Genomic DNA, 25,189 nt, shown 5'->3' with positions numbered 1-25,189 from the left:
TTCTATTCTAGGTTCTATTATCTATTATGTAATTACTGTGAAGTGTATTTTTGTAGTGCTTCCTGCTAAATGACCTTCACAGACTTTCACATAATACATACACAATATATGCATTTTTCATATTGTAGCAAAGTGTGTATTATGTTGTTCTGAAGAACAATACATTTGAGAAAGAAGGCTACGGTTTGAAGTATTTGGATAAAAGGATGAAGGCACATTTTTGTGATTAATCTCACTTCTGTGTATCTGCATGCTGAATCGTGGAATCTCAATGATTCTTAAACCCATTATTTATCAGGAATTTTCTGGTTAATTAAAAAGACAAAAGACTGACAAGAAAAATCTTCTCAGAAGTGGGAAGATAAAGGGATGGGTCTAGAAACCCAATCAAATGCCACATTCTGGGGCAGTGGTGTGGGTGCCATAATTTTGAAATAGCTACCTTCATGACACACTCTAGTGTGCAGAACATCAGACATCTCCTGCCTATCAGGGGAGTTACAGAGGTCTCATGAATCTCAGAGAAACAAAAAATAAATGGAAAGTAAAAACCTCACAGCAGACACCCTTTTCAAGACCTCCAAATGTGAAAAATGGAAAAATGAACATGATAATATGTTAGGGATATGCAGAAATAATTTTAATAAAAATCAAAACTAAGCAATGATTTTGCAGCATGATGATACAAATTGTACCATTTTTAGTATGAAAGGAGACAGAACAGATCCTTAAGGATGCCAGAATATGAAAGAGAATAATGAGAACGTTAGGAGCCTATTGCATCTGTTTCTAATTTGTCTGTATTCAAATGGAAATGTGCTAACAAGTAAAAGACACTTCAGAAATGCTGATTTCACAGGTATTAAGAATTGAGGACGAAGCAATTTTTTTAAAAAGAAGACTGAGCTCTTGAATCCAAATGCAGTTACTTAAGTAATCACATTTTTAGAAAGTCTCAAAACCCAAAAACCTACACAACATAATTCCGATTTTTTTTCAGCCTTCTCATACCAGCAATTGCACAAAAATAAAAGGGCATGACAATTGCAGATAAACCAATACTTTTGGTATTTGAACCAGCAGTCCAAGTTCCATTTTAAAGAAGCAGAGCTGCAAACCAAAGCAGTTTGGCATTTTCAATCCCAATAATGATTCATAACTGTTGCATGTAACTTTGTGTACTTTGTCAACCAAAAAAAGCCATACAGGAAAGTGTACATGAGGGAGCTGATGCATTTTTAATGGTAGGAAGCAAGAGTGACCTCTACAAATAACTGTAATATTAATCTTTCAAATCCGTGGCCTAGAAAATACATCTGCAAATGTCAGCAGTGAAAGATCAGGAAATAATCCATAAGAAAGAGGAAGAGTAATGTAAGTTAGAAGCAGCTTCATAAACGGCTGGTAAAGATGTATAAGAATCTACTTTGTTTTGTGCAGCAAAAACCTCCACAAAAGTAAAAGAAGCTAAAATACCCTAGTATTAGAAAACACTGAGGGTAAAGAGCCAGGGAAGCCAATGCATAAAACCCCAGGATAAATAAACTAAGCTCAAAGATGTATTTAATAGTGCTTGAAGAGGCCAAACTTGTATACATTTGATTGATTAACAATCCTGCTCTACAGAGCACATTTTTCTATGAAATTCAGTTCATTGTCCAAATTCCAAGATATTTTGGTTGTCAATGTCAATAATTTAATATTATTTATGAAATTAAATACCTTCTATTGCCATTTTCCTATTTTCCCCTCACACAATTAATTAAAAAATTATGACAAACAACAAACTTGTATCAGGATCGGAAATAACTTCATATCTGCTATAAAAATTTCTCAGACTATTGTTAAATAGTACTGCACAGATTAGTAGGTACCAGAACCCTCTTATTACCTGCACTTGTTTTATTTCACTGACTTTGAACTGAGGCAGTTACAGGTAAAAGGTAAATCCTTTTACTCTAGAAATACATTTTGATAGTAATACACTACTATGAAAACAGTACTTTCGAGTATGCATAAATGAAGATGTTATTCACTATTTCTTAACAGAAGCTGTTTTAACTTACTGAGATTTGTGTGTAGCCTTCCAAAATTGTAGAGAATTATTTATAAGTGACTCATGGATCAGTTTTTGCATGCCTCCTTGCTTTGTGCTGTATACACTAAGTCCTAAAAACTCTATTTTGATGGCAATGTGAGGCACTCTTTAGATGTTCCGTTCTTTATTAGAGGTTGCTTAGTTCAGTTTTTGTATTTAACATTCAGGAACTGTATTGAATGCAAGGAGTTATCCCCTGTCCCATACAAGAAAAACTTTTTACTGCTGAGATTTATGTTATAAAAAACTTTAAAACTGTTGACTCCTGAGATAGATAAAACTGGGAAATTAGACGATATGTAAATTTTAGAAAATTTTGTTTCTAATTAAAAATACATATTTACTTTCAAATAATAAAAAATTAATGATAAAAATATACTTTTTTAAAAGGCCTTTCTCAATGGATCTCGAGCTGACATTCACTGCCTTTTGGAAGGTAACAATACATAATAAAATATATTTTTCCATGTCATTTGGAGAATTGGTATATTTTATTACAAAATATTTAATTAAAAATTTAAATGGGTGAATTCATCATTGCTAAGGAGTGATTTTCAAATTCTCACACTAATCTCTTTTAGTAAATTCTGGTCCAATACAGACATCTTCAATTACTGAGGGCAGAGATGGTCATTCATTTTTAATTATTTTCCATTGTTTGACTTTTGGCATTCAGAGTTGCTTCAACATTACAATGACATAAGTACCATTAAGGAATTTTAAGAGATATTTAAAGAGCTTCACATTTAAACTAATTCTGTCAATTAGGAGATTCTTGAAGTGTCATAAAAAATTTAATACCCAGCTAACATTTTCATCTTTTCCCCCAGCAACATTTCATTCAAGAGGTGTAAAGAAGAGGTTTTAAAACATCCATTACCTTATTCCACTCACTTATGATTTTCAAAAAAACACAATACTCTTCTCCCAGCTTTAAAGGAGCATTATAAAACTTCCCATAATAATGTCTGTCTCCAAGAGCAATTGACATATTATCAGCAACATCCTTTGCCCGAAATTCAGCTGCCACATATCCTTTAATGTCAGTGGTGTTACTAAAGAAAGTTGTAGCAGCAAAGGAGTCACAAATAAAAGTGCTTTGCAAATCCAGAGGAAGCACAATCACTTGATAAAGACTAGAGTAAAACAAAAAAGAAAAGTAAATATTAGCCCACATTTCAATGAAATAAGCATCAGATATTCATTAATCCATACTGTTTTTTTCTATTTGTAGCCTCTTAACTGTTTTTTATTAACACTGTCCAATACAAACACTTCTTATACTAAAATATTTCTCTGTGTGTGTGTTCCACTTCAATTTTAACCAAATGCACTGCATGCACTGCTTAGCCTGGGTCTTCTCATCACATTCATGTTATTGCTACATGCTTATTGATGTTCAGAAGAACATAAAGCTGACATACTTCAGACTATCTCCTCCTCCTCCTCACACTGAAGTTCACCTATGAAATAAGATACCATTTTCTCCAAAAATTACTTGTAAGTTCAAAGAAATGAGACTTTTTCTATTGAAAAGAGGAGAGGGCAGGTGCCATTTAAAAAAAAAAAAACTAATCAAATCTGTCCTCATACCTCTCAAAACAATGTTTAGTCTATTGTATTCAACAATCGGAAGACTATTCATTAAGGCTGTTACACCTGCCATTCCATGAGATCTTCCTAGCTTTCAAGTATTTTTTTCAAGTATTATCTTCCTATATTTCAAGTATTTTCTGCTTCAGTGTAATATTGAGTTACCTTTTGCTTCAGTCACAAACAGCACTCAGTAAGGTTTAAATCCTTTTACTCAAGAAATTAATTTTGATAGTAATAATTACTATGAAAACAGACTTCAGAATTTGAAAAAATGAGGACATTATTCACTATTTCTTCTGGTTCTGAGGGGAAAAATGTAATGTCTGCATGAGTTCCTTGGAAAAGAAAAATCACCTCAGTAGAGGTGTGTTTGTATCCATCAATAAAGATCTTTTGTAACCTCACTATGGATAAAGGGAAAAGAAAAACAAAATCAAACCACAAAGCCAGTGGTGAAAACTCACAATTATCCAAACTAGGATTTTGTTCCAGAAAACAGCAAAAAAGCTTGAAGCTAAATATTACTCTGCTAAGGGGAGAGAAACTGGGAGGTACAGTTCAAGCTTTTTCCCATTGCTAAAAAAATAATCTTGCTACCCAAACCAGTTATAATCTGTATGTAATATGAATCTGCAGAATGTTCTTTGGAAGGGTGAATAGACAAACCTGATTGGTCCATTTTGATCTTCTGCTTTCCGGAGTCTGAGCAAAGGTGCAGAACCTTTAACTGCAACAAATTCTACTTCTGGAAAGGGGGGATCTGAAAAGTGAACGAACACCTGTGGTTCAGAAAGGTTTTAGAAATATTTCAGGTATCAGATCCTAGCAACTTTTCAGTTCCTTTTTCAATTGCTAGCTAGTTTTTCTGCCAAAACATCTTCAGTGGAGCCTTGAACCCCAAACACCTGCAGGCAACATAAATTGGCCAAGAAAAACACAGAGCAAATATGATCATGATGGTCTGACAACTCCTGTACTTCTGCTAGCTGGGAAAAAGAGAGATGCCCAAAAATGGTGGTTGACTACAGAGAAATGAGCCATGAAAACTTTGTTGGGAGGAAGCAGTAATATTTACTAGACTAACTGAAATGGTCAGGGAGAACAAAAATAAGAAACTCTGTACAGAGCCCATTGCAAGAAATATAATGGTATGAATAAAGGAGAATTTAGTAGTGCCAAAAGTAATACTAAGGCAACTTCCTTAGATACTGTTCATAGTCAGGTAGAAATCTCCAAGCCGTTAAATTGGATTTTAATATGGATACAGAACTCTAATCTGTTTTAGTGGAAATTTGCATCAAGGTCAAGGCTGAACAAATAGTTCTTCCTCTAATTTCAATGGTAGTGATGACAGCTGGACACTGATAAGGAAATTACCACTAGCAGCCTGGAAGGAAAAATGGAAATAGATTCACTGTGTAAAACCAAGGGGGCAGAGTGTGAAGCACAGACACCATCTAGCCCAGAAGTCTGAAAGAACTTGCACAGGTAAATACACAGGTACAGCTAGGCTCTTTGAACACCAGTGTATCAGGCTGCTGACGTGATATCTGACTGAAGAGTAACAAATGTAGTGCTTATGTACAGAACATCAAGGCTTCAGAGCTAGAAAGAATAATCAATATCATGAAGAGAAACAAAAGAAAATCAATGCAGATTTTCCAAAGTTAAGTGATATCAGACAAAATATTGCTGAGATGCATGGATTTTTCAAAGAGCTGGAATACAAATAGCTGCACATATCTTTTGAAGTATTGAAAATCATTAGTTTTGCAGGAGAAAATGAGGCTTGTTAGAAAAACTGTCAAGAGGGTAAGTAACTGCTAAAAAGGGAGCTAGAAAATCATGTTGAAAGCAGAAGTACTGGGGCGCGGGAAGGTTATTAGAGGTTAGTACTACTAGCATTTTGTTAACAATCATGGTGCAAAATCCCAATATGTACAGATGAATTTTGCTGCTCAATGTTAGAAACTCAGAGATTTTCCAAAAGGAGAACTGAACCACCCTAACAGCTGCTGTTGTTCAAAACTGGGATTGAATTCACCAGTGCAAAATACAAGGTGATACAAGGTGATACTATTGGGCTTCTAACATGAATTTTTGCAAAATATTCTAACTGCCTTTGAGTAGTAGTAATGGCATATTAATATATCTCAGAATGAGTTTTAGTCATCAAAGTGACAACAAAAAGAGAAAATCTGGAAGGCTGCTCTAAAAGGCATAAGAATCAGGCTTACATAACACTGGAATAGTAGCACCCAAGATACACAGGTGACCATTTCATGGTGCCTGGAGTCCCAGTCATCAGTGTGACAGAGCTGCGTGAAACCAACTTAAAGAATACAAGGAAGAGATGGATAAAGAAATCCTCTTATATGAGGATTCAAAATTTCGAGTTTGTAACAGATGAAGAGGAAATCTGAAAGCTTATATGACCTCTGCTTTAAACACAGATGAAACTTATGTGGGGATACAACTTTAGCATGGTGTGCCCAAAATAAAGCTATTCTGAGAGTTTTCCGAGTTGATGAAATGTACTGCATGGCTGCCTGCAAGAACTGGAAGCGGTCTTTGCTCCTGTTCTTTTCAATACATCTGCAGCCACAGATACTGTAAAAGGTACAGGCAGAATTTCTATCTGAACAAAATAAATGAACAACTAATATTTGACAGACAATCTTTAGGCCCTTTGCACTTTGCAAACTTAAGCAAACATTAATTAAGAGACAGAAATTATCTGTTCATTTCAGTGGTTCCTTAGCACAGACACTGTCAATAGACAGAGTGACAGGAAAATATATCTCTCAGGGTGGTTTTATCTGGTATACTCCTTCTATCTTCCTTTCCTTTGACATTTAGCATCACCACAAGGCACTATTATTCATTTCTCTAAAGAATTTTTCAATTTCCAAGAAAAACTTGGTAATTTCTTCCCTAATGCCAGCTAAAATGTGCATTGCATGCAATGGTCTTGCATTGTTTTTACAGATAAACAGCACAAGAGGAAACAGATGTGGACTCAGATGACAGGAAGATGCTGGCTAAGGTCATAACAATTGATTTTTCTATTTTCTATAATTTGACACGGAAATACAAATAATGAAAATAAGCAGCCATCCAGAACTGACAGCCCTAGTAAGTGAGTAAAAGAGAGAAGAGTCTGAAGAAACACATAGTGCTGTTAAAAGATGGAGTCTTTTACTATGTTTAGTTTCTGGTAAAAAATACTAGTTATTAAAAACATCAAGCACACAGAAGACAATCTACCTGTTTTAATAAAAAGAGTGAACGGTTTGTAGCAATGTGAAGGAGTAATTATAATACTACTAATAATATAATAGTTTATAATAGTCTGTAATAGTTTAATTTTTGCTTTGGTGATCAGAAAATAAACTTCGAAGGAGTTATTCCATATGCAGTTTTTGCCCACTTTTTGCAGCTTTTTTAATAAAATAAGAACTTTGCCAGAAATTAAACACCTAAAAATATAATTTTAAAAAAAGTAGTCTGCTAAGAGGTCAACATTATTACCAGATTTAAAAATTCACATGTTAAAAACACTAATTTAACACCATAGAGAACAGTTGGAGGGAAAAGCAGAATACTACAGACAAGTAAGGACTTGCACTAGGTGAAGAAATCAAGATCCTCCAGTCTGTCCCGGTTCTGTTAGCACCTTGCCTTTCTTAAAGAATTAATTTTTTAATGACTTCACAAGCAGAACAGACTAACATATCTGTAGCAACATCAGGAAAACAGAGAAGAGCATAGCAAGAAATCAAAGTATATGCCTCGACTGTCTCACTCTAAGCACATCCCTGTCACAGCAGTCTTATGGTTAGTAACACTTGAACATTTAATATAAAGGCTAATTTTCTACAATAAGAATCCATCTACTGATTTTCTCTCTGAGCCTGAAGGCAAGCTACAGGGAAGAAAGTACATGCCTACATGCCAGGAAGTGTTTCCTGCTGCAGCAACACTTAGAATCGTCCCACGCCTCAATGCTGGAGCCAAAGCCCGCTTGGTGTCACACTGCAAGGGCAACAACAAAGCTTTAAAAATAACAACCGAATTGAACAACAAAGTTCAAAATCACATGGCAACTCTTCACCACCCTTGACATTTCAAAGAATCCAAATCAAAGACTCTTCTTAAGGCTGGCTTTTAAATAAAACAACCCGTTAGTGAAACAAGACCATTTGCATGATATTAATCCCCTGCACACAAGGGAATTCTTTCATGTGATGCCTACATAACTTAGGCCAAAGTTACAAGGTGCTTATATTGCTTGAGTTATAAGCTATCAATATAACCTGATATATATATATATATAACCTGATATCAGTAGAACCTGTATCATAACTTTTTATATGTAAGTAACCTGAATCATAGCCTTTTATACCTATATAACCTGAATTCTAACTTTTTATACCTATATAACCTGTTAAAAAATAACTTTCTATACAATGTAATGGCTAGTATATGGTTAACTAGCTGCTGAATGCTGAATAGACAAAAAAGAAGAAAAAACACAGCAGGTGGATAGATTCAGAGAGAGGTAAGTATAGTACTAATGAGCTCACCACCAGCGCTGCAATAAACAAATACCTGCTCTATGGACACCGGTCCACAGGGATTTATTTCCAGCCTTTTTTGGGCATCACATGGTCATTTGAGGGCTTTATGTCCAAAAGGTTTTTGCTGAATTTTAAAACAAGGAAGCAAAAAATACTGCTGTAAAAGTAAAACTAAAATAAGGCAGAAATATTAATACAATAGAAAACATTGTTTACTGTTTGTATTACTGTTCAAAGAGTAACTAACTTTACTGTACATATTTAAAAAGAATTGTTCTAGTACAGAGTGAGAATTTCCAATTATAGAGGAACGTTATGTAAAAAGAAGGAAGGAGGGAGAATAAATAAATCAATACCACATCTACAGAAAAAATAATTTAGATCTTCTTTAAAGACTGGTCATTTCTGGCCATCCCACTCACGTGATTCCCTTTGCTGACTGTGTCTTTGTTCCCCCGCTCTGTGGCCGAGAGGCTGTGGATGGTGAGGACGGCAGGGATGCAGCGGCAGCAGCCGTGCAGCCGCAGCCAGGGCGCTGCCAGGCCCGGGCCGAGCCCCGCTGCAGCCGCGGGCCGCGGGCCGGCTCCGGCCGGGAGCCCGAGCTCCGCCGCACAAAGGGCCTTTCTTTCTCTGGGGCCAGCAGCGCCCGGGGCCAGCGCGTCTGCCCAGGTGCACGGCCCCGGGCAAGGAAGGAAGGGTGAAAGCAGCGAGACGTGCTGCAGGGGACCTTGGCTGGCAGCCCTCAGCAAGTGAGCCGCCACCCTGCCCTCAGCTGCGGGCGGGAGCTCACGGCCCGCGGCACACGGGCGCCGGCTGGTGCCCCGTCGGTGTTTTCTGTGTGGAGCAGGGCCTGAAGGGGCCCCGATTCCAGCTGCAGAGCACCTCTGGGCCAGGACCTCCACCTTTAAAACGGAATTCGCCCGCATTTCACTGCTTCTTGTACGGATCGTCTCCAGGGTGCGTTCCGGTCGCCCGCCATGGGCGAGCCAGGGTGATCCCCATCTCCTGGCTCGTCCCTGCCTGGGCATTTCTGTGTTCATTTCTGTATTAGCCAGGAGATGGGGAGCCATTTCTATGTCTCCTGCTCCAGTTCTTCCTGCGGCACCTTTCCCTTGTGATCTCCAGGAGCAAGCTGAGGTGTGTTGAGTGCTGACATGTGCTGCTCTGCAGACCCAAGGGGAGGTGTTCAGGGTCTGGCACCTCGGTGCTGTTGGCTCAGGATGCTTGGGTTAGGGGCCTGCCTGGTCCTTCCACATGAGGGGACCTGGTATGACAGCCTCCTAACCCCTGAAAGAGGTCTGGTCTGCGACGCTGCTGTCACCCCACTTGCTAAGCTGGTGACAGGACCTTGCCTGGGTAAGCAGAGGGGTGCAGCACTGTCCTGACTCTCAGGGTGAGCACCCAGGCTTACAGTGCCAGCCATTTCCTACATCCTCTGCCTTAACTCAGCACTCTGCAGCTCTCCCTTCCTCCTGGACTTTGTCCAAGTGTCCTTTGCACGACTTGGAACCGCTTTAATGGGATGTGTGGCACAGGAGACTGGCCACATATGCATATGTTCACATGCACCAAGATGAAGGCACCTCACACTACCTGGCCATGGGAGAGGAGGAAAATTTGGTCAGGGAAAACTCAGCAAGGTGCTTTTGGTGCTTTCAACTAGAAAGCTTGACAGAAGACAAATGTTTACTTTTCATTGTTTCTCTTCTTTGAGCAACCCACCCAAAGCAAACAGTATGGAAATCAGAGTTCTATTCCTCTTGCAAAGCACTGGCAAGTGGAATAGAACTCTGGCAGTAAAGCACAGACTGTGTCACCAATATCAATTGCTTTGTAAACAGAATAAGATAAATTATCTGAATGTTCGTGAGTTCACAGAGACTCATGAAAAATTCTTACTATGGAGGAGTTCAGAAAAATTATAGTGAAGTGGTGTTCATATGAACTTAATTATCATGCATTTAAATAATCTCTGCACAAAAATATGAAGTGTATGTATATGTATGAAATAATTTACATGTCTGGCAGCTAATTTCCCCCTACATGTAAAACAAAAAAAGTTATCATGCTCATGTTTTCATCACTACTCTTCCCTCATTACAAAAATCAGAAACTCCCTTCTTGGCAATTCTCGTGCTCTGATGCTGCACAGTTTACTAGATAGTTTCTCTGGAGGTACATGATGCTGGTGCCCTGGTGCTCTCAGAATAAGAGCTGTGAGATCACCACACCTCCAAAAGTCTTTCACTTCCTCACTAGAAAGTAGATTTTGGGTTTCCCCTCCTTTTCCAGACCTTAAAGAACTTCCTTTATGAAAGAATGAGTACAAATGTTTTCCATCCTACATCAGATCAGAACAATAGTCTATCTTTTATGTGCATGTGTACATCCATAGGCAGATGAACAAATTAGACATCACAATTTAATCTGTAATGTAGTACATTTTCCATACACCAAGACAACGGGCTCTAGAAGATTATTCTTAGTATATGATGGAATACATTCTCCTTATTCAAGTAACTTCCTAGACTCTCGGCTTGTGAGTCTACTTTCTCACTCACATGTTCATATGAAGACAGAGATGCGACACACCTGAGTACGTGGCCTGCAGGTTAATCTTGGGCTAAACCAAAAATAATAGCAGCTGAGAAACACAGGAAGTACTACAATTATCTGAGGTACACAGAGTCAAGGTCAAGCCTACTCAAACCCCCGGAAAGTACATGTACAAATATGTAAGGAATTGCAGCATGTGTGAATAGTAAGCCTTAAGCAAACTCAAAATACAGCTCGATTCTAAGCAGAAAGTCAAGACCAGGAAAAGCAATGAGAAATCCTAATTTAACCTAATTTTAATTATTTTACAAGAAGGAAATATAATCAGTAACTCAGGCACAAAAGATCTGTTTCTAGTGTCCAGAAATACTTTTGGTCATACTATGTCTTAAGTCATAGTGGTCTGCTCTAAACCAAAAAAAAAGCTAACCAGACTCTGTAAGCACATAGGCATTCATGAACCCCCAAACCACCAGAGTTTTCATAAAGAATCTACCCAAAGCAAAGCTCAAAACCAGATTCAAATATCATTTGAATTTTAGTGTGGCTGAACTGAAAGAATTATTCAGAACACTAGCAATGAAAGTAAAATAGACCTAGCTCCTTATTTATTACTCTGTTTTTCAAACACTTGAAAAAATGGTTACAAAATGGTTCAATCATCTTCACTTCATATGTAAAAACCGATAGTGAAATTAAGAACAGTGCCTCACCAGACCATACTTTAATAAAGGATATTCCAAAAGGAAAATACACAGAGCCATGTGAAAGCAGTATAACCACAAGTATGCCCACAAGACAATCCTTCTCTGGAAAGGGACATGGATTCCTTGCTTAAAAGACAATCTTGCTGCCATCTTTTTACAGCTACAATAAAATCACTGCCTAATAATTTTTGATAATTGACTCCATTTCCTAATTCCAGTAGACAAGTGGTGAGAGCTTCTTTAAAATAAGTTAAGACAACATAAAAGACTGTGCAAGATGCCTGTTACAATGATCCATGAAGCATTTGCTAGACTGCATTTACCATCCACAAGATGACAGGCAAAACCAACTTTGTGCTCAGACCAAACTTATTTTTTTAGAGGATGCTACTTGTCAGGGACAAAAACAGGCGTTTAGGTCCAAGTTCTTGGCTTTTTTTTTCTTTAGAAATAATATTCATATAATGTATCCTCATTCAGGATGAATATAGGCATAGATATAGATGTTCAGGATATAGAAATAACTTCCATTACAAGCATTCACAAATCTTGGTTTTTTGAAAAAATACCCAAACTTACTCTTAGCATTTACATACTTATTGTATTCTGCAACAGTCTAAAAATTTACACAATCACTATCCTTGTCAGGAAATTAGGTCTGTAAGGCAGTGATCATGCAATTGTCTGGGACATGTCTCTTCACACGTCTCTTCAAAACTCCACAGTTAAGATTTTCCAAACTCTCAAAATGTAGAAGGTTTGTAAAAGTCAAGGAGACACAACATCTGGATTTACTTCCAGCTGTGGCTACTGACCAAGTGATCATGTACCTCTTCAAGGATGGCATATGAAACCTCAAACAACCCATGAGAACATAATCAGTAAAGCACTTTTGTAAGTCTCAGTTTCCCTAGAGCAACTTTGCTTAAGGCATATCTTGCATTTTTACAATACCATTTAGCAGGAAAAGCAAGAGAGCTAATAAAGCCACTTTTCAGAATTAATTTGGCAGATAAATTGAGATTATTCCATCCACCATGGAAAATGCATATATGATTACAAAATAACTGAACAAAATAAGATGAAAATAATAGTTTAAATAGTTTAAATAATAGTTTAAATTATAGTTTTTATATAAATTAAGCTGCTTGCGCAGGTAGCACAATTCCAAGACATAAGACGCAGAAGTCAAAGCAGTATGGCCAGAAGAATTATTTCAGGTGGATCGTTTTAATCTTAGATGAGGTAACAACACAACTAATCTTATTTAAATTCCATTATTTGGCAGGCTTTGCCACAAGATCATTATTGTCTTTTAAATTTTCTGTAATTTCTGCAAAAACTTCAAAAATACATACTTTTATGGTTTTTGAGTGGAAGTCAGAAAATAAGAAATGTTTTCACACCAAGTTTTTGATAAAGACTCCTAATATGACAGAACAACACCTGTCTTTTATTGCTTATTGAGTAAGATAACTACCAGGTATAAACAGGCTTGCATAGTAAAATCTCTTTTCAAAATGGAAATAACCTAACTTTTATGCAAAGACCTTTCCTGGGGCCATGCAGACACTTTTGTTAAGCACTAACTCAGCAGAGAGGAAAATATGCCAGCTGCCAAGACACAAATCCCATTTCATACAGCACCTGCTGCAAAGTGTTCTCTAGAGCTCTGCTGAGTAAGTGACCTTATGCAATCCTGCAGAACTGAGGAAATACCACAGGATGACAGAGTAAAAAGCTTTTCCTTTTCTCTGAGTATGTATTCAAAAATTACCATTATCAACAAATTCTGAGATATCTTACTAGCTTTTCAAACAAAGACACATGTACTCATGAACGCAGGGGCACTACTTATGAGTGACAATTAGGAAACTAGTGAAAAGTAATTACCAAATCATTACTGTAATTTCATTAAAAAAAAAAAAAAAGAAACAAACAGGTAATTGTATATTTTAAACAGCAGTTTTAAGAAACAAGAGATGTTTTACCTTTCATGGAGCTTAAATCCATCAGATTTACTATTGAAAATACAGCAAAACTATCAATTTCAAAACACAAGCCTCCAGCTCTTCCTAAGCAGTCAGAAGAGAATTGATTCCATCTAGTGGCTGAACCGAGTTACAGACGCTCAGAGAGCTTTCATGCTCCTTACCTATTATATATAATTTGTGTCCCTGACAGGAAGAGAGCTACCATCATCAAACACTGCACTGCACTTCACCTAATACAGAGATTCTGACAGTACAGAGATGATACAAATCAAGACCCATAAAATGTTTCTCATCATGGCATTTTAATGACATACGTCTTGCTAACTTGTGAACCCGAGGCTCTTCCTTCAGAAGCTTATTTGCTCAAATGTCTTTTATGTTTTGCACTCTGCCAGTCAGAGTCAAAAGTATCTGTATGAGGTACTTGCAGATTCCTGTACTTTACTTTGGATTCTTGCAGACTTTAGTGATATCTGTTTCTTTTGTCACAAATACCCATACAAAGTGCAGTTGAGCTATTAACTCCACTGTGGGGAGAAGTTTTTCCTAAGAAAAAGCCTCAGCCTCTAACAGGGTGGGGAATTTAACCCAGCTGTCCTAGATACTTGTCTTGTGTCCAACCCACCAAACTATCTTTTCCCTGATGTCCCAAAATACACATTAACACTCTGCACATCAATTTTTCTCCTCCTTCTGGTTCTGAACTCTACAAAATCCATGAAAACAAACAATGGACAGTTTTGAGCATGGAAAAGAATACTTTGGCAACCCACCACACAACACTGAGATAAACAATGCAGATTCACTAGAGTCTCTTACACCCACTAGGTGCTTTTGTAAATATATAAAATAAATGGCAAGACCTACCTGTAATTTGTGTTGTCATGGAAACAAGCAGTGAAAAATTCAGAGCTACCATGGAAATATTAATAGAGTAATTGGTGCCTGGTTGCAAATCTAAACAAACTTCAGGAGCTTGCTTATGTGTGGAAAGTTCAAAGGTCATTTCATGAAGGAAGTTCTTCTGATACCAACGCTGGCCTTGCACATGAAACTGTAACAAAACAATCACAGCATGAAAAATTGAAATGTTATAATACAATACTTGCATTCAGCCATCTCATGCTCTTAATTAAGAGAAACAGCAGAAGAGAGCACTGCTTATGATGTGTCAAAACTGTAGGCATTGACAGTTACTCAAATTCCAATCCTTCTAAAAGTCTTGATCAGATCTGATATGTTCCTGGTTCTTTCACTTCTCTTCCTAGTCTATCCTCTTTTTTATTAATTTCCTCTAGACCATATTTCCTGCTAGCATATAGGCTTCCAGTAACGGCTCACTTTTATTGAAGTATACCCTCCTGGTGAATTGTAAAAGTAAGCTCATGTGAACACCTCTCATTTCACCCTGAGGATCAAGACAAAATCAAGTCACTTTGACCCATGTCAAAATGCCAGCTACACTCTGGGATCTGTCGACAGACACCTATATCTCCAGGGAAATTTACAGGCTCATGGGTTCTTCTTTTTTGTTTCAGTAGGATTCCCTGTTTTATTCTTGATGACTGAAATGATCATGAAGTCAGTAACTTAAGGCCTCTCCTGATCAAATGATTTCTCTGTTAATGAAAACAAAAATGCTTGCTGGATATGAATTGTTCATTAAGTTTCCTTTAAATAGATCCTATGCCTTCAGATAATCTCTTACTGTCTCCTGGCACAGAGAAACTTGAGACAACAGCAGGTGGTCAAGAGTCCTGGCAGAAGTAGCTCATGTAGGAATTCCCCACTGGGATAAGGGCAGACTGAAGGCATACCACAAGGCAAAGAGAACTGACTCAGTGGAACTGGAATAGAGTTGTGTGAATTGTTTGCCTGAACATGGCAAATTTGAAAATACAGATAAGAAGAGCAATTAGGAGTTAATATGGGAAAAATAAGCAATAAACAGGGGACTACAAGAGAGCATGGTCTTTCTTTGGCTGTTTTGCAAGATGATTCCTCGGGTTTTTTGAGACATTATTATAAGGAACACTGTGAACGGTGTTTGAAAATTAGGTTTTTGATTGATAAAAATTGTTTTCTAGATTCAAAATAGAGGTTGTCACTTACTGAGTATTTGTCTTCCACATCAGTTCCCCTGACATTTCTCCTCCATTTCAAGCAGGTATCATTAAAAACTAATACATTATTGAAAGCTTCCTTTACTGTAGAGACAATTAAAAAAGAGATCAACTTAAAAAACTCTGCCTCCTTCAACTTAATTGAATATGAGTAGCAGAGAATAAAATTTTTTAAAAGTTTTAAATTTCATTCACTTCTGAGACAGAGAGGTAGGCTATCATTTCTTTTTGAATGAACAAACAGGATAAGTAAAGCATGATCATTTTCCAGTGAAATCAGCTTTTGGAAAAACCTAAGCATGCTGTTCAGGAAATCTAACACACAATTTACTTTCACTTTGCTACTTTACAGGTCTAGAAGGTTATAATGACAGAAATATCAAGGGTTCAGGCATCCTGATGTAAATAAAATTATCACAGAACAATTTGTCATAGTTGATGCCCTTTAGGAAAAAGCACGTGAGCAAAAGCATTTTTGTGAATTCCAAAAGCAATTATTTCTCAAGGTCTGTCTCACCAGAATTAGTATGTCAGAAGACAAGCCTAAAGTTTCCACGACTAAAATACTACAGAAATCCACTGTTAGAACATGACTTCTGTACAGTTACTGACAAGTGCCAGAACCCTGTTAATCACTGGTAAACACAGCAGCATTGTCTATAATGCTCATACCACTTAGATTAGTATCACATAGCCAAGCAACAGGGAATTCTCCTACAGGCAGAGAACAATATTTCAAGGCAAAAAATAGAAACCAGTAGGCACTGTACCATGGACCAAAATTCTTTACCAATCCTGCCTCAGCCAGAAGGCAAGTCCTGAAAAACCAAATTTGCCAAATCTTTCTGAGGGGTACTTTCTGACTCTGCTGTCCTTGCTCATAGAGTCAATGGCCAAGTGAGTAGAAACAAAAACATCTAGCAGAAAAAGAGGATGCTGACAGTGGCTACATGCACGTAGCCAGCATAAAGAATTATAAAGTCTAGGAAACAGCCCCTTTTCCTGTCTGTTAGACTCAAATCAGTGAACTCTGCAGGACAGTAAGTTCTTTTATAAGCAGATAGAATACAAAACACAACATACCCTTTGTCTGAATTGCTACTGTAACTGAGACAGTGATGTTTGTAGAAGAAATGGTGGTTATATTCACCAGGTAGTTACTTCCAGAGTCCAGATCTAAACACACCTTTGGATTATCTTCACTTGTACTGATGTTAAATATCACATCTTCTGAGAATATCTTCTCATCCAATCTTTGGCCCAGTATATGAAACTATTGAAACAAAGACAATAGTGCAATTTGTTGTGGCTCTCAAAAATTCAGAATACTAGTTTATTTAATCCTATTGGTTCTTAAAGGGAGCACAGGATTACATCTGTTTTAGAGTATCAGTTCAAGGAAAATATATGGGTTTTTTACTAGCTATGGGATGTCTTAATAAACTAGATCTTTAGTTCTTCTGGCTGTTAAAATTATTCATATTATTACATATATTTCTACAACAGATAGAAGGAACCTATTATGAAATCTAATCCAATATATTAGGAACCTAATCTATTGTAGATCCTACAAAGATCTCCAACTCAAATTGTAATGTGAGAGCAAATATTGTTTCTTGTTTACAGCACACAGACAAAAAGTGCATCTACTTGTTACTTTCTTTCCCTTTTACTAGTTTTTCCCCCTTGCCCCACAGAAGCAGCAGTAAGACACAACGCCAAACAGTAGACAAGTTTGTGTAAGATTGTCCCAGTGCAGTGAAAAAGAAATCTGTTGCTTGTATGACATGAAGGGACAGACAAAGCTCACCTTCTCTGGCTATTCTGAAGTGTCTTTCAGATGGCAGAATTCAGGAAAAGCATGTGAAGAGGGCACATTATACCAGAGATTCACAGCTTGCCAGTTACCATTGGCTACATAAAAAACAGTTTTGACCTGTCGGGGAACTGGGAAGCTGTGTTTTCAATCTCAGCAGTGCTCAATAAGAGTATACAAACTAAAAATACTTTGGTTATAACATAGGAGGAGAAAGATGGTCGTTTTCCAAAATTATTACCCAACCTTGAAATGTTTTCCACATTTCCACATTTAGGGTGTCTGGTACTTACCCTGGACACCCTAAACAATCCCTTTTACTTTTTTCCTTACTTGTAAATACTAAAAAAAAGGAAAAAAACCAAAACCAAATAACACGCACACACACACACACACACACACACACACACACACACACACACACAAAAACCTCTTTCTTGGGATGTTATTGTGAAAACATGGAAATTCTTATCATGTTGTTTTGGCCTTCAATAACACTGACCAAACTTTTGTTTCTGAGAATTTATGCCTTAAGTTTTATTCTTATGCTCATATACATAAAAAAAAAAAAAAAAAAAAAAAAAAAAAAAAAAAAAAAAAAAAAAAAAAAAAGAAGAAGAGAGAGACAAAAACCCAGTCCTTACAATAGGTTGTTTTCAATTTCCAAGAAAAATTGTTCTAAAATGTTCAGATATACATTAATTGAAACTTTTGAGCAAGGCACACTATTTCAACATACCTTGCATTTTTAAGACATGTTATACCCCGTATCTGCAAGTGAGACACAGTCCAGTTGAGATGCTTGTCAAAGACAGGGACAGAGCCCAAGGTCTGCAGTGTTTTCTGTGACAATGTGAGCTTGAGCTCTTCAATGGAACTTCACTAAAACATAAACTTACGCTGAACCTCTTACAGATTCAAGCAGGCATTTAGGTGATTTACTGGAATGAGACCCTGAACCCTGAGTTTTTCACCTACCTTTAGGACAGGAATTTTCTTCTTTCCTAACACAGCCAGTCACCTCCTGGTGCTCCACTGGGAAGACTGAGACAAACTGCCATACCAACAAAACCCACAATACAAATATCCACTGCTGAATCAGCAGATATAATCAGGACAAAGTTACTCCCAAACTCAAATACTTCCATTATTACTTACTGTGTATGTTTCCTGCACTCTCAGTCTTCCAGTTTTCCTTTGCCATCTCACACATGTTTCATTGAATATGGATAAATTACTAAATAATTCCTCCTCTGTGACCAAAAGCATGAACACAGAAAGAAAATCATTACTTCTCGTGCATATCTTATGTTTGGAGCAGTTGTTTATTTCTTAGATATCCGTGGTTTGGTCTTGGGGTTTTTTTGCTTTGCTTTTTTTTTCCAAACAGGAAAAAACCAATGAAGGTAATCACATGTTAGGCAGAAGGCTTTCTCTTAACTGTGTTGGTTCCTAAAATTTAAAACAACAGGCTAACTGAAGAAGCATGTCCTGAGCTAAAGACTGTGAACTCTTTAAACATACAGCCAGCATTACATAAACTGACCCAAGGAACTTTTAAGAAAGCTCCCGTGTTAGACTGGAAAAGAGTTTATTTGTAGCAGAGTCAAATTTTCGGTTCATTATTGACTCAAGTCACTTTCTAAAAGGTGTTGGCATTTTTTTCTTGTTGTAGAATAAATTAAATAACACAACAGAACACTTTTCAAAACAAACACTAGATTAAAACAGTGGAGCCCACAGAACCAAGCATGTAGGAAGTACAGCTCTAGCAACCAGAGATACAACCCTCAACACACATCTGTTCATTTAAACACTTAGAAGAGCAGGCTTTCTCAGAGACAAAGCACAGCTAGGAAGGTCAGCTCATTCAAGCTTTTTTCCAGCAGCTCTCTCACTGCTGTCATTAGACACAGTGCAGTTGCTCTCACATGAGGAGATAACTTGCTCACATAGCTAAGAACAAAGCTCCTTCTGGTCGCAACTCAGATTGACAGTGAGCATACTTACTCCTTTACTTCACCAGCTTTCAAATTGTCATTCCTTTGTCCTACTATCATATTTTTTTATTAAATTCACTATATGACCAAGGTCATACAAACCCAACCTGATATAGAATCTAAGCTGAAAAACACTTAGTAGCTGCTGAAAAATTGAAAGGTATTTATAGGACAGCATTGCTGGATACTTCAGGGAATATTCACAAAATAGTTAGTGTATTGTTCTGATGTTAAAGCAAGCACAGGTCAGGGCACTCTTCCTCTATATATAAACTTCATTACCATCTAACAGGGGCCTTCTTGTAGCATGTGGGTATCAAGCTGACACTAAAATAAATCAGTACATTAAGAGTTTCTGGCATTTCTAGCATTTCATATTTAGGCAGCTATTTAGAACTACAACATAACTGTTAATATATTTTGCAGCACTATTTTTTTTCTATTAGAACTGACATAAAGCTGTTTTCTAACATTATCTCCCTCTCCATATATTCAACAAATACATGCCTCACTCACTAGACACAGTTCATCTCCCAACTAATTTTAACTCCCCCATTCTACATTAATTGTATAAGGAAATGCTGTTGAAAGCTTCCATGTTTCCAGGACAGAAGAAAGAGATTAATCTGCATGTCCTCTAAAACAAATTTTTTCCAAATAGCTGCATGATTAACTGTATTTAAGGACTGCTTATTGTTATTGTTATCTGCTTTGCAGTACTGCCCCAAATTCTGCAGTCTAAGGCTTCCGTACCAACACAAAGCAAAAGATTATGTTCAGTTGTTGCATTCTTTAAATCAGACACAATTTTAACAGACAGAGGGAAAATGTTTCCATATCCATGAAATCTGAATTAAAATGCATGACAAGGAGGCGGGGGGTGGGGGGAATTAGTGAGGCAGTAATCTGCAAGACTTCTTAGCAATAAAATCTGCAACTTCACTTATGAGTTCATATAATACAGCTAAAAAAAAGGAAAACAAAGCAGCAAACAACAAAAGGGATTGCACTGGGTATTTAGGCAAGGAAAGAAATCTCTACAGTGGCCTCTTTCGAAGGAAGAAGGCAGAACTAGTAGCATTTTTTTTTCTTCTGTAAAAACATCCATATTTTTGTTATGCTTTCTGAACTTTGAGGACAAGGCCACCACGCAATGACCATAAATTCACAGAATAGCGGGCAGATCTTTTCTCAAAAGTTTCCACTGTAAATGGATGTGAGTGAAAGAGCATGAAAACCTGTACAGAGCAATTACCACAACAAAGTCTTCAGCTTTCTGAGGAGACTGCTTTTTCTCCTTTTCTCTTACTGATCACACAGTCTTTGTTTGGACAACCAAATATACAGAAAGGGCTTAGTTTAACATTAATCCCAGTAGCATAAACAGAGTATCCAATAACAGCACAAAGATTTCTCTGAAAAAACCATGCTGCAACTAGAGGGAGACAGGTTCCTTGAAACATTCATTCTACTGTGAAATCTAACAGTGCCACTGACTAACAGCATGTGGGAACTCGGTTTGTGAAACACAGCAGCAGACAGTAGCATCCAGGTCTTAAATGTATCTGATTTTGATCAACAGCTTGTACTTAAACTCACAAATAAGATCGGAGAAGCAGAGACCCTGCACTTGCCTGTATCTCAGCACTATAAATTTTAACTTGTGATTAACCAAGGCAAGTGAAGTTCACTGCTACCCCACTGATCTTCAGGTTACCTTCACAATCTTTTTCCCATCCCAACATAAAGTGTCCTAGAAACAACATGCAAATAAATATCTGGAGAACCAGAGCTGAAAGGTGAAAAGAAATCCTGGAGGAGTCAAAGAGAGAAAAGCAGATTTGGGAGATTATAGAGAGATGCAAATAGCACCTGGCTGTTGGCAGCCAGGAAAGACAAGTGCTGGCAAACACAACACAAATGGTAGAATGCAAAAAAAAAAAAAAAAAAAAAAAAGCAAAGTGTTTCTACAGCACCAGTGAGTGTTGGAGGGGAAGAAATTATGTCAAGAAATTCAAAGATACCAACTTTTTTACTAGAAAGCAGATAGAATCAGCTCCACTCTGATATTTATCTTCAGCAAGTAGCTGAAGAGAATCCACATATGCAAGTTCATTTACAGAGCTCTTGCTACGTACCCCCATGCATACAAGGAATTTAGTGGAAAGAAAAAAACCCAGGTATTAGATTTCTTTGTATATTTTTGCCTGTTCAATTCTGTAAGTGGTGAACAATGCTGCAAACACCATCTTCTACTAGTCAAACCACATTTTTACAATTAAATAAGTGAAAATATCTTGAAGACAGGTGCTAAGAGGATGGTGCCAGACTCTTTTCAGTGGTGCCCAGAGACAGAATGAGGAGCAATGGCCATCAACTAAACCATAAGAAGTTCCACCTGAACATGAGGAAGAACTTTTTTACACTGAGAGTGGCAGAGCACTGGAACAGGCTGCTCAGGGAAGCATGAAGACATTCCAAACCCACCTGGACATGTTCCTGTGTCACCTGCTCTAGGTGACCCTGCCTTGGCAGGGAGATTGGACTGGATGATGTCCAGAGGTCCTTCCAACACTAATGGTTCTGAGATTCTGGGAAACCAAGAACTTCTACTTCACAGAGAAAGAAGTTCCGTGAGGACCAGCTACACAAGATGTCCAGGCTCACACACTGAGCCCACTAGACAACAGGTACTTCAATTGCTGGTCTGTTTTCTGCACTTCAATCACTTCATTTTCTGTGTATAAATCAGAGGTGGGTAAAAACTGTAATCCAATTTACTACTGCCTTACCTTACTGATGGCTTAATCCAATCAGCATCACAAGTAAAACTGACTTTGTAAAGACATTTTTAGTATTTAAACTAGCTATTTAGAAAAGTACTTATATACACACACACACGCATATATATTTACCATATATCCAAACAGACAATGCACCAAACAATGCAAATATAAGGCATCCATAGCAATCACTTTTTAAGGAATGAAGAAATTAATTGTCACAGACAATTTCCTGCAGATATTCTCTTAACTGCCTTATTTCTAATGGAATTTTTCAGGCAGGATAAAAAGACAATTGGTTTTCTAATGCCTATCATGAATTATTTTGGAATGATACATAATTTGCTCTCATTTTAATGGGTGTTTACTGTTACATGCCATTAAGAGCATGTAAATGTCAAAGGCATCCCTGAACAAACAGAAGTTTCTCTTAATTTTAAAGCAATTTGTTAATTCTAGTGAATATGAAAAATGTAGAAGTCAAGAAGATGAAAGATTTTGTAACAATTTCCTGTTGATGATTTTTTTATTTTTTAAAGAAGTCTGGACTAGTTAGGCTATTTTTCTAACTCTTCTTTACCATTCTATTTGATGGGCTGGAATCTGGCAAAGCTCTTGGTAAACCTGGTAAATCCATACTAATCCTGTAAGTGCAGTCTGCAGGTTTGGGCCCTTCAAAACTTCACAGCGCTCAAGACAACTCTTGGCACTTCAAAGACTGACAGACCTGACTAACTTAGTCACCTTAGACAATGCTGGCTTCAAAATCAATTCACAAAATACTGTCACGTGAGTTTCCTGAATGAGATATGAATCATGACTTCTAACAACAGCAGCTCCATTTTCACTTGGACACTTGAACAGCTGAGAGAACTGCTTTTCTGCATACTCATTTTACTTGATGTCACATGTTTTACATTCACCATAGGTGCTCAAGAGGTCAAGTGAGGGATGAGAGGCCTCATGCAGTAACTCCGTATGAAGTTAAGTGGCAGCAGTCAAGGACACATTTCTAGTCATTTTAAAAACCGCAAAGATGTTTCAAAGCTAAATGAACACTGTCTCCTGCAAAAGACAGCACTGTTACTTAAGAACTAGAGATGGCCAGTGATAGACAATTCCTTTCTAGGACACAGAAGAACATTAATGAGCACAACAGTAATAGTTCAAAACATTTGTTTGTTGCTGCTGTTAATAAAATGTCAGTACATCCTGTTTCCAAGCACACAGTACTTTTCCAAGTCCAAGGACGACAACACCTTTATTACACATCTCCCTTCTCAGGACTCATTCTTTTATAAGAAAATAATTCTGGAATAATGTTCAGACAACTAGATGTAGGCTGGAAAGGCAACCGTGAACAAATTTGGCTTTGGCCATTACGACAAAACAAAAACCAAAACAAACGAAAGAGGGAGAGATAAAGGTCTTCAAATTAAATTGCCACTATTTCCACTGGAGTGCACTTTACAGTAGTAGAGTAACAAGAAAATATTGTTAAATGTTCTGCCCCTCTGGTGACACTCCATGGGCTTCTAAAGCTGAAGGCCCTCAGTGAAGAAATAAAACTCCCGTTACATTAGTCTCTTTCTGTTTGAGATGAAAAGCAAGACAGCTACAGAAAGATCTGTGGCATCCAGTAGAAGCTGTTCTATTGTTAACACTCTTCTGTGACCTCTCCATCCAAAAGTACCACCACATTCCCTACATCATAAATTAGAAAGGGTTTCTTGCCCTCATTCTTCCTCCTGCTCTTAACTTCAGAGCAGGAATGACAAACTGATTAATTTTTTAATTTAAAAAATTAAATTGCAATTTGAGTAGCAACTTTGTATGGTAATACTTACCTTTGCATACGTATGTAATATTCTCCCATGACTGATCTATTGTGCATTCTGAAAAATTCCTGTCTCCATTGAAATAATATCCTTCTTTACAGTGATAGTACACTCTGCTCCCCAGAGTGGTAGAGTTGTCCCAGGTCATTGTCGTGTGTGGAATCAGCAAAGGTTTGCCACAGTCTATTTCTAGAACAGAGAAAAACAGGAAAACAAAACCTTGAAATGAAAACAGGCAAGACATGTCAAAGTGTTAAAGATGGAGGGATGAACTGCCCCAGCAAGTTACACTTGATTTTTTCTGCTTCTTAGAGATTCCTAGAGGTCAGGGAGTTAATCAGAATTTTGTGGCTGGAGACCTTCTAGCAGGGTGAGACATTTATCCTACAAGATGACCCTTAAAATAAAAGAAAGTGTCCTGATTAGAAGTGGAGAGCAAGGATCTTTAAGCAAATTTTTATGAGTAAGTCTGTCTTCCCACAACACTCTCTTATCCTCCACATGCTATTTATTCCTTTATTTTACCTACCATTAGTAACAGTAGATATTAAAAAAGACACGTGGTCCAAGGAGTGTCGTGAAAGAACAACATCAAGAAGGTTATGTTCCTTTGTTAGTGGATTTAATTCGAGTTTTGAAAAAAGATGCTGCTACAGACAAGATGAATGAGCAATTCTGAGGGAAAATTAGATAGATTATGCAAACCACTTTACAGATAATTAGAAAGCTGGGATAATGAACTACTAAAATTTAATTCATTTTTTCAGGTTTTGGGGGCTGAATAATAAAAACAGGGAACAAAAATAATAAAAAGTGAAGATCAAATAGATGGAACAGTATTATTTAGGGTAAAATCTGCTTTTCAATTCACAATGAATGTGAATCTTCAATAAAAGATTCTACATCACTTCAGTTATAAGGAGCAAACACTGTAAGGACTAAAATCTTACCCTCATTAAAGCTTATATGGAGTAAAAAAAAAAGTTATTTTAAAACCATTCAGTAATTTTAAGTGATTCTGAAATTCTATTAAAAAAAAAAAAGGAAAGCAAAGAAGTAAAAACCAAAGCTTATAGAATCATGATCTGTACAACCTTT

At 37.2% G+C, this 25,189-nt stretch overlaps 1 protein-coding gene across 2 annotated transcripts in view; it reads right to left on the bottom strand.

The window, feature by feature from the left end:
- Nucleotides 1–25,189, bottom strand: part of SUSD1 (sushi domain containing 1) — a 39,546-nt gene that overhangs the window by 5,364 nt on the left and 8,993 nt on the right. For both annotated transcript variants that reach the window (XM_041486299.1, XM_041486300.1), the window contains 7 exons: nt 24,101–24,280; nt 18,629–18,723; nt 16,738–16,927; nt 15,644–15,738; nt 14,399–14,585; nt 4,361–4,454; nt 2,979–3,234 (listed from right to left, as the gene is read on the bottom strand). In XM_041486299.1, the coding sequence (XP_041342233.1) occupies nt 2,979–3,234; nt 4,361–4,454; nt 14,399–14,585; nt 15,644–15,738; nt 16,738–16,927; nt 18,629–18,723; nt 24,101–24,280 (1,097 nt within the window). The remainder of the gene's footprint in view (nt 1–2,978; nt 3,235–4,360; nt 4,455–14,398; nt 14,586–15,643; nt 15,739–16,737; nt 16,928–18,628; nt 18,724–24,100; nt 24,281–25,189) is intronic.

The sequence above is a fragment of the Pyrgilauda ruficollis genome, unplaced genomic scaffold (assembly GCF_017590135.1).
Source record: "Pyrgilauda ruficollis isolate IOZ18807 unplaced genomic scaffold, ASM1759013v1 scaffold75, whole genome shotgun sequence".
Taxonomy (NCBI): domain Eukaryota; kingdom Metazoa; phylum Chordata; class Aves; order Passeriformes; family Passeridae; genus Pyrgilauda; species Pyrgilauda ruficollis.
This window is presented reverse-complemented; position numbering and strand designations above follow the sequence as displayed.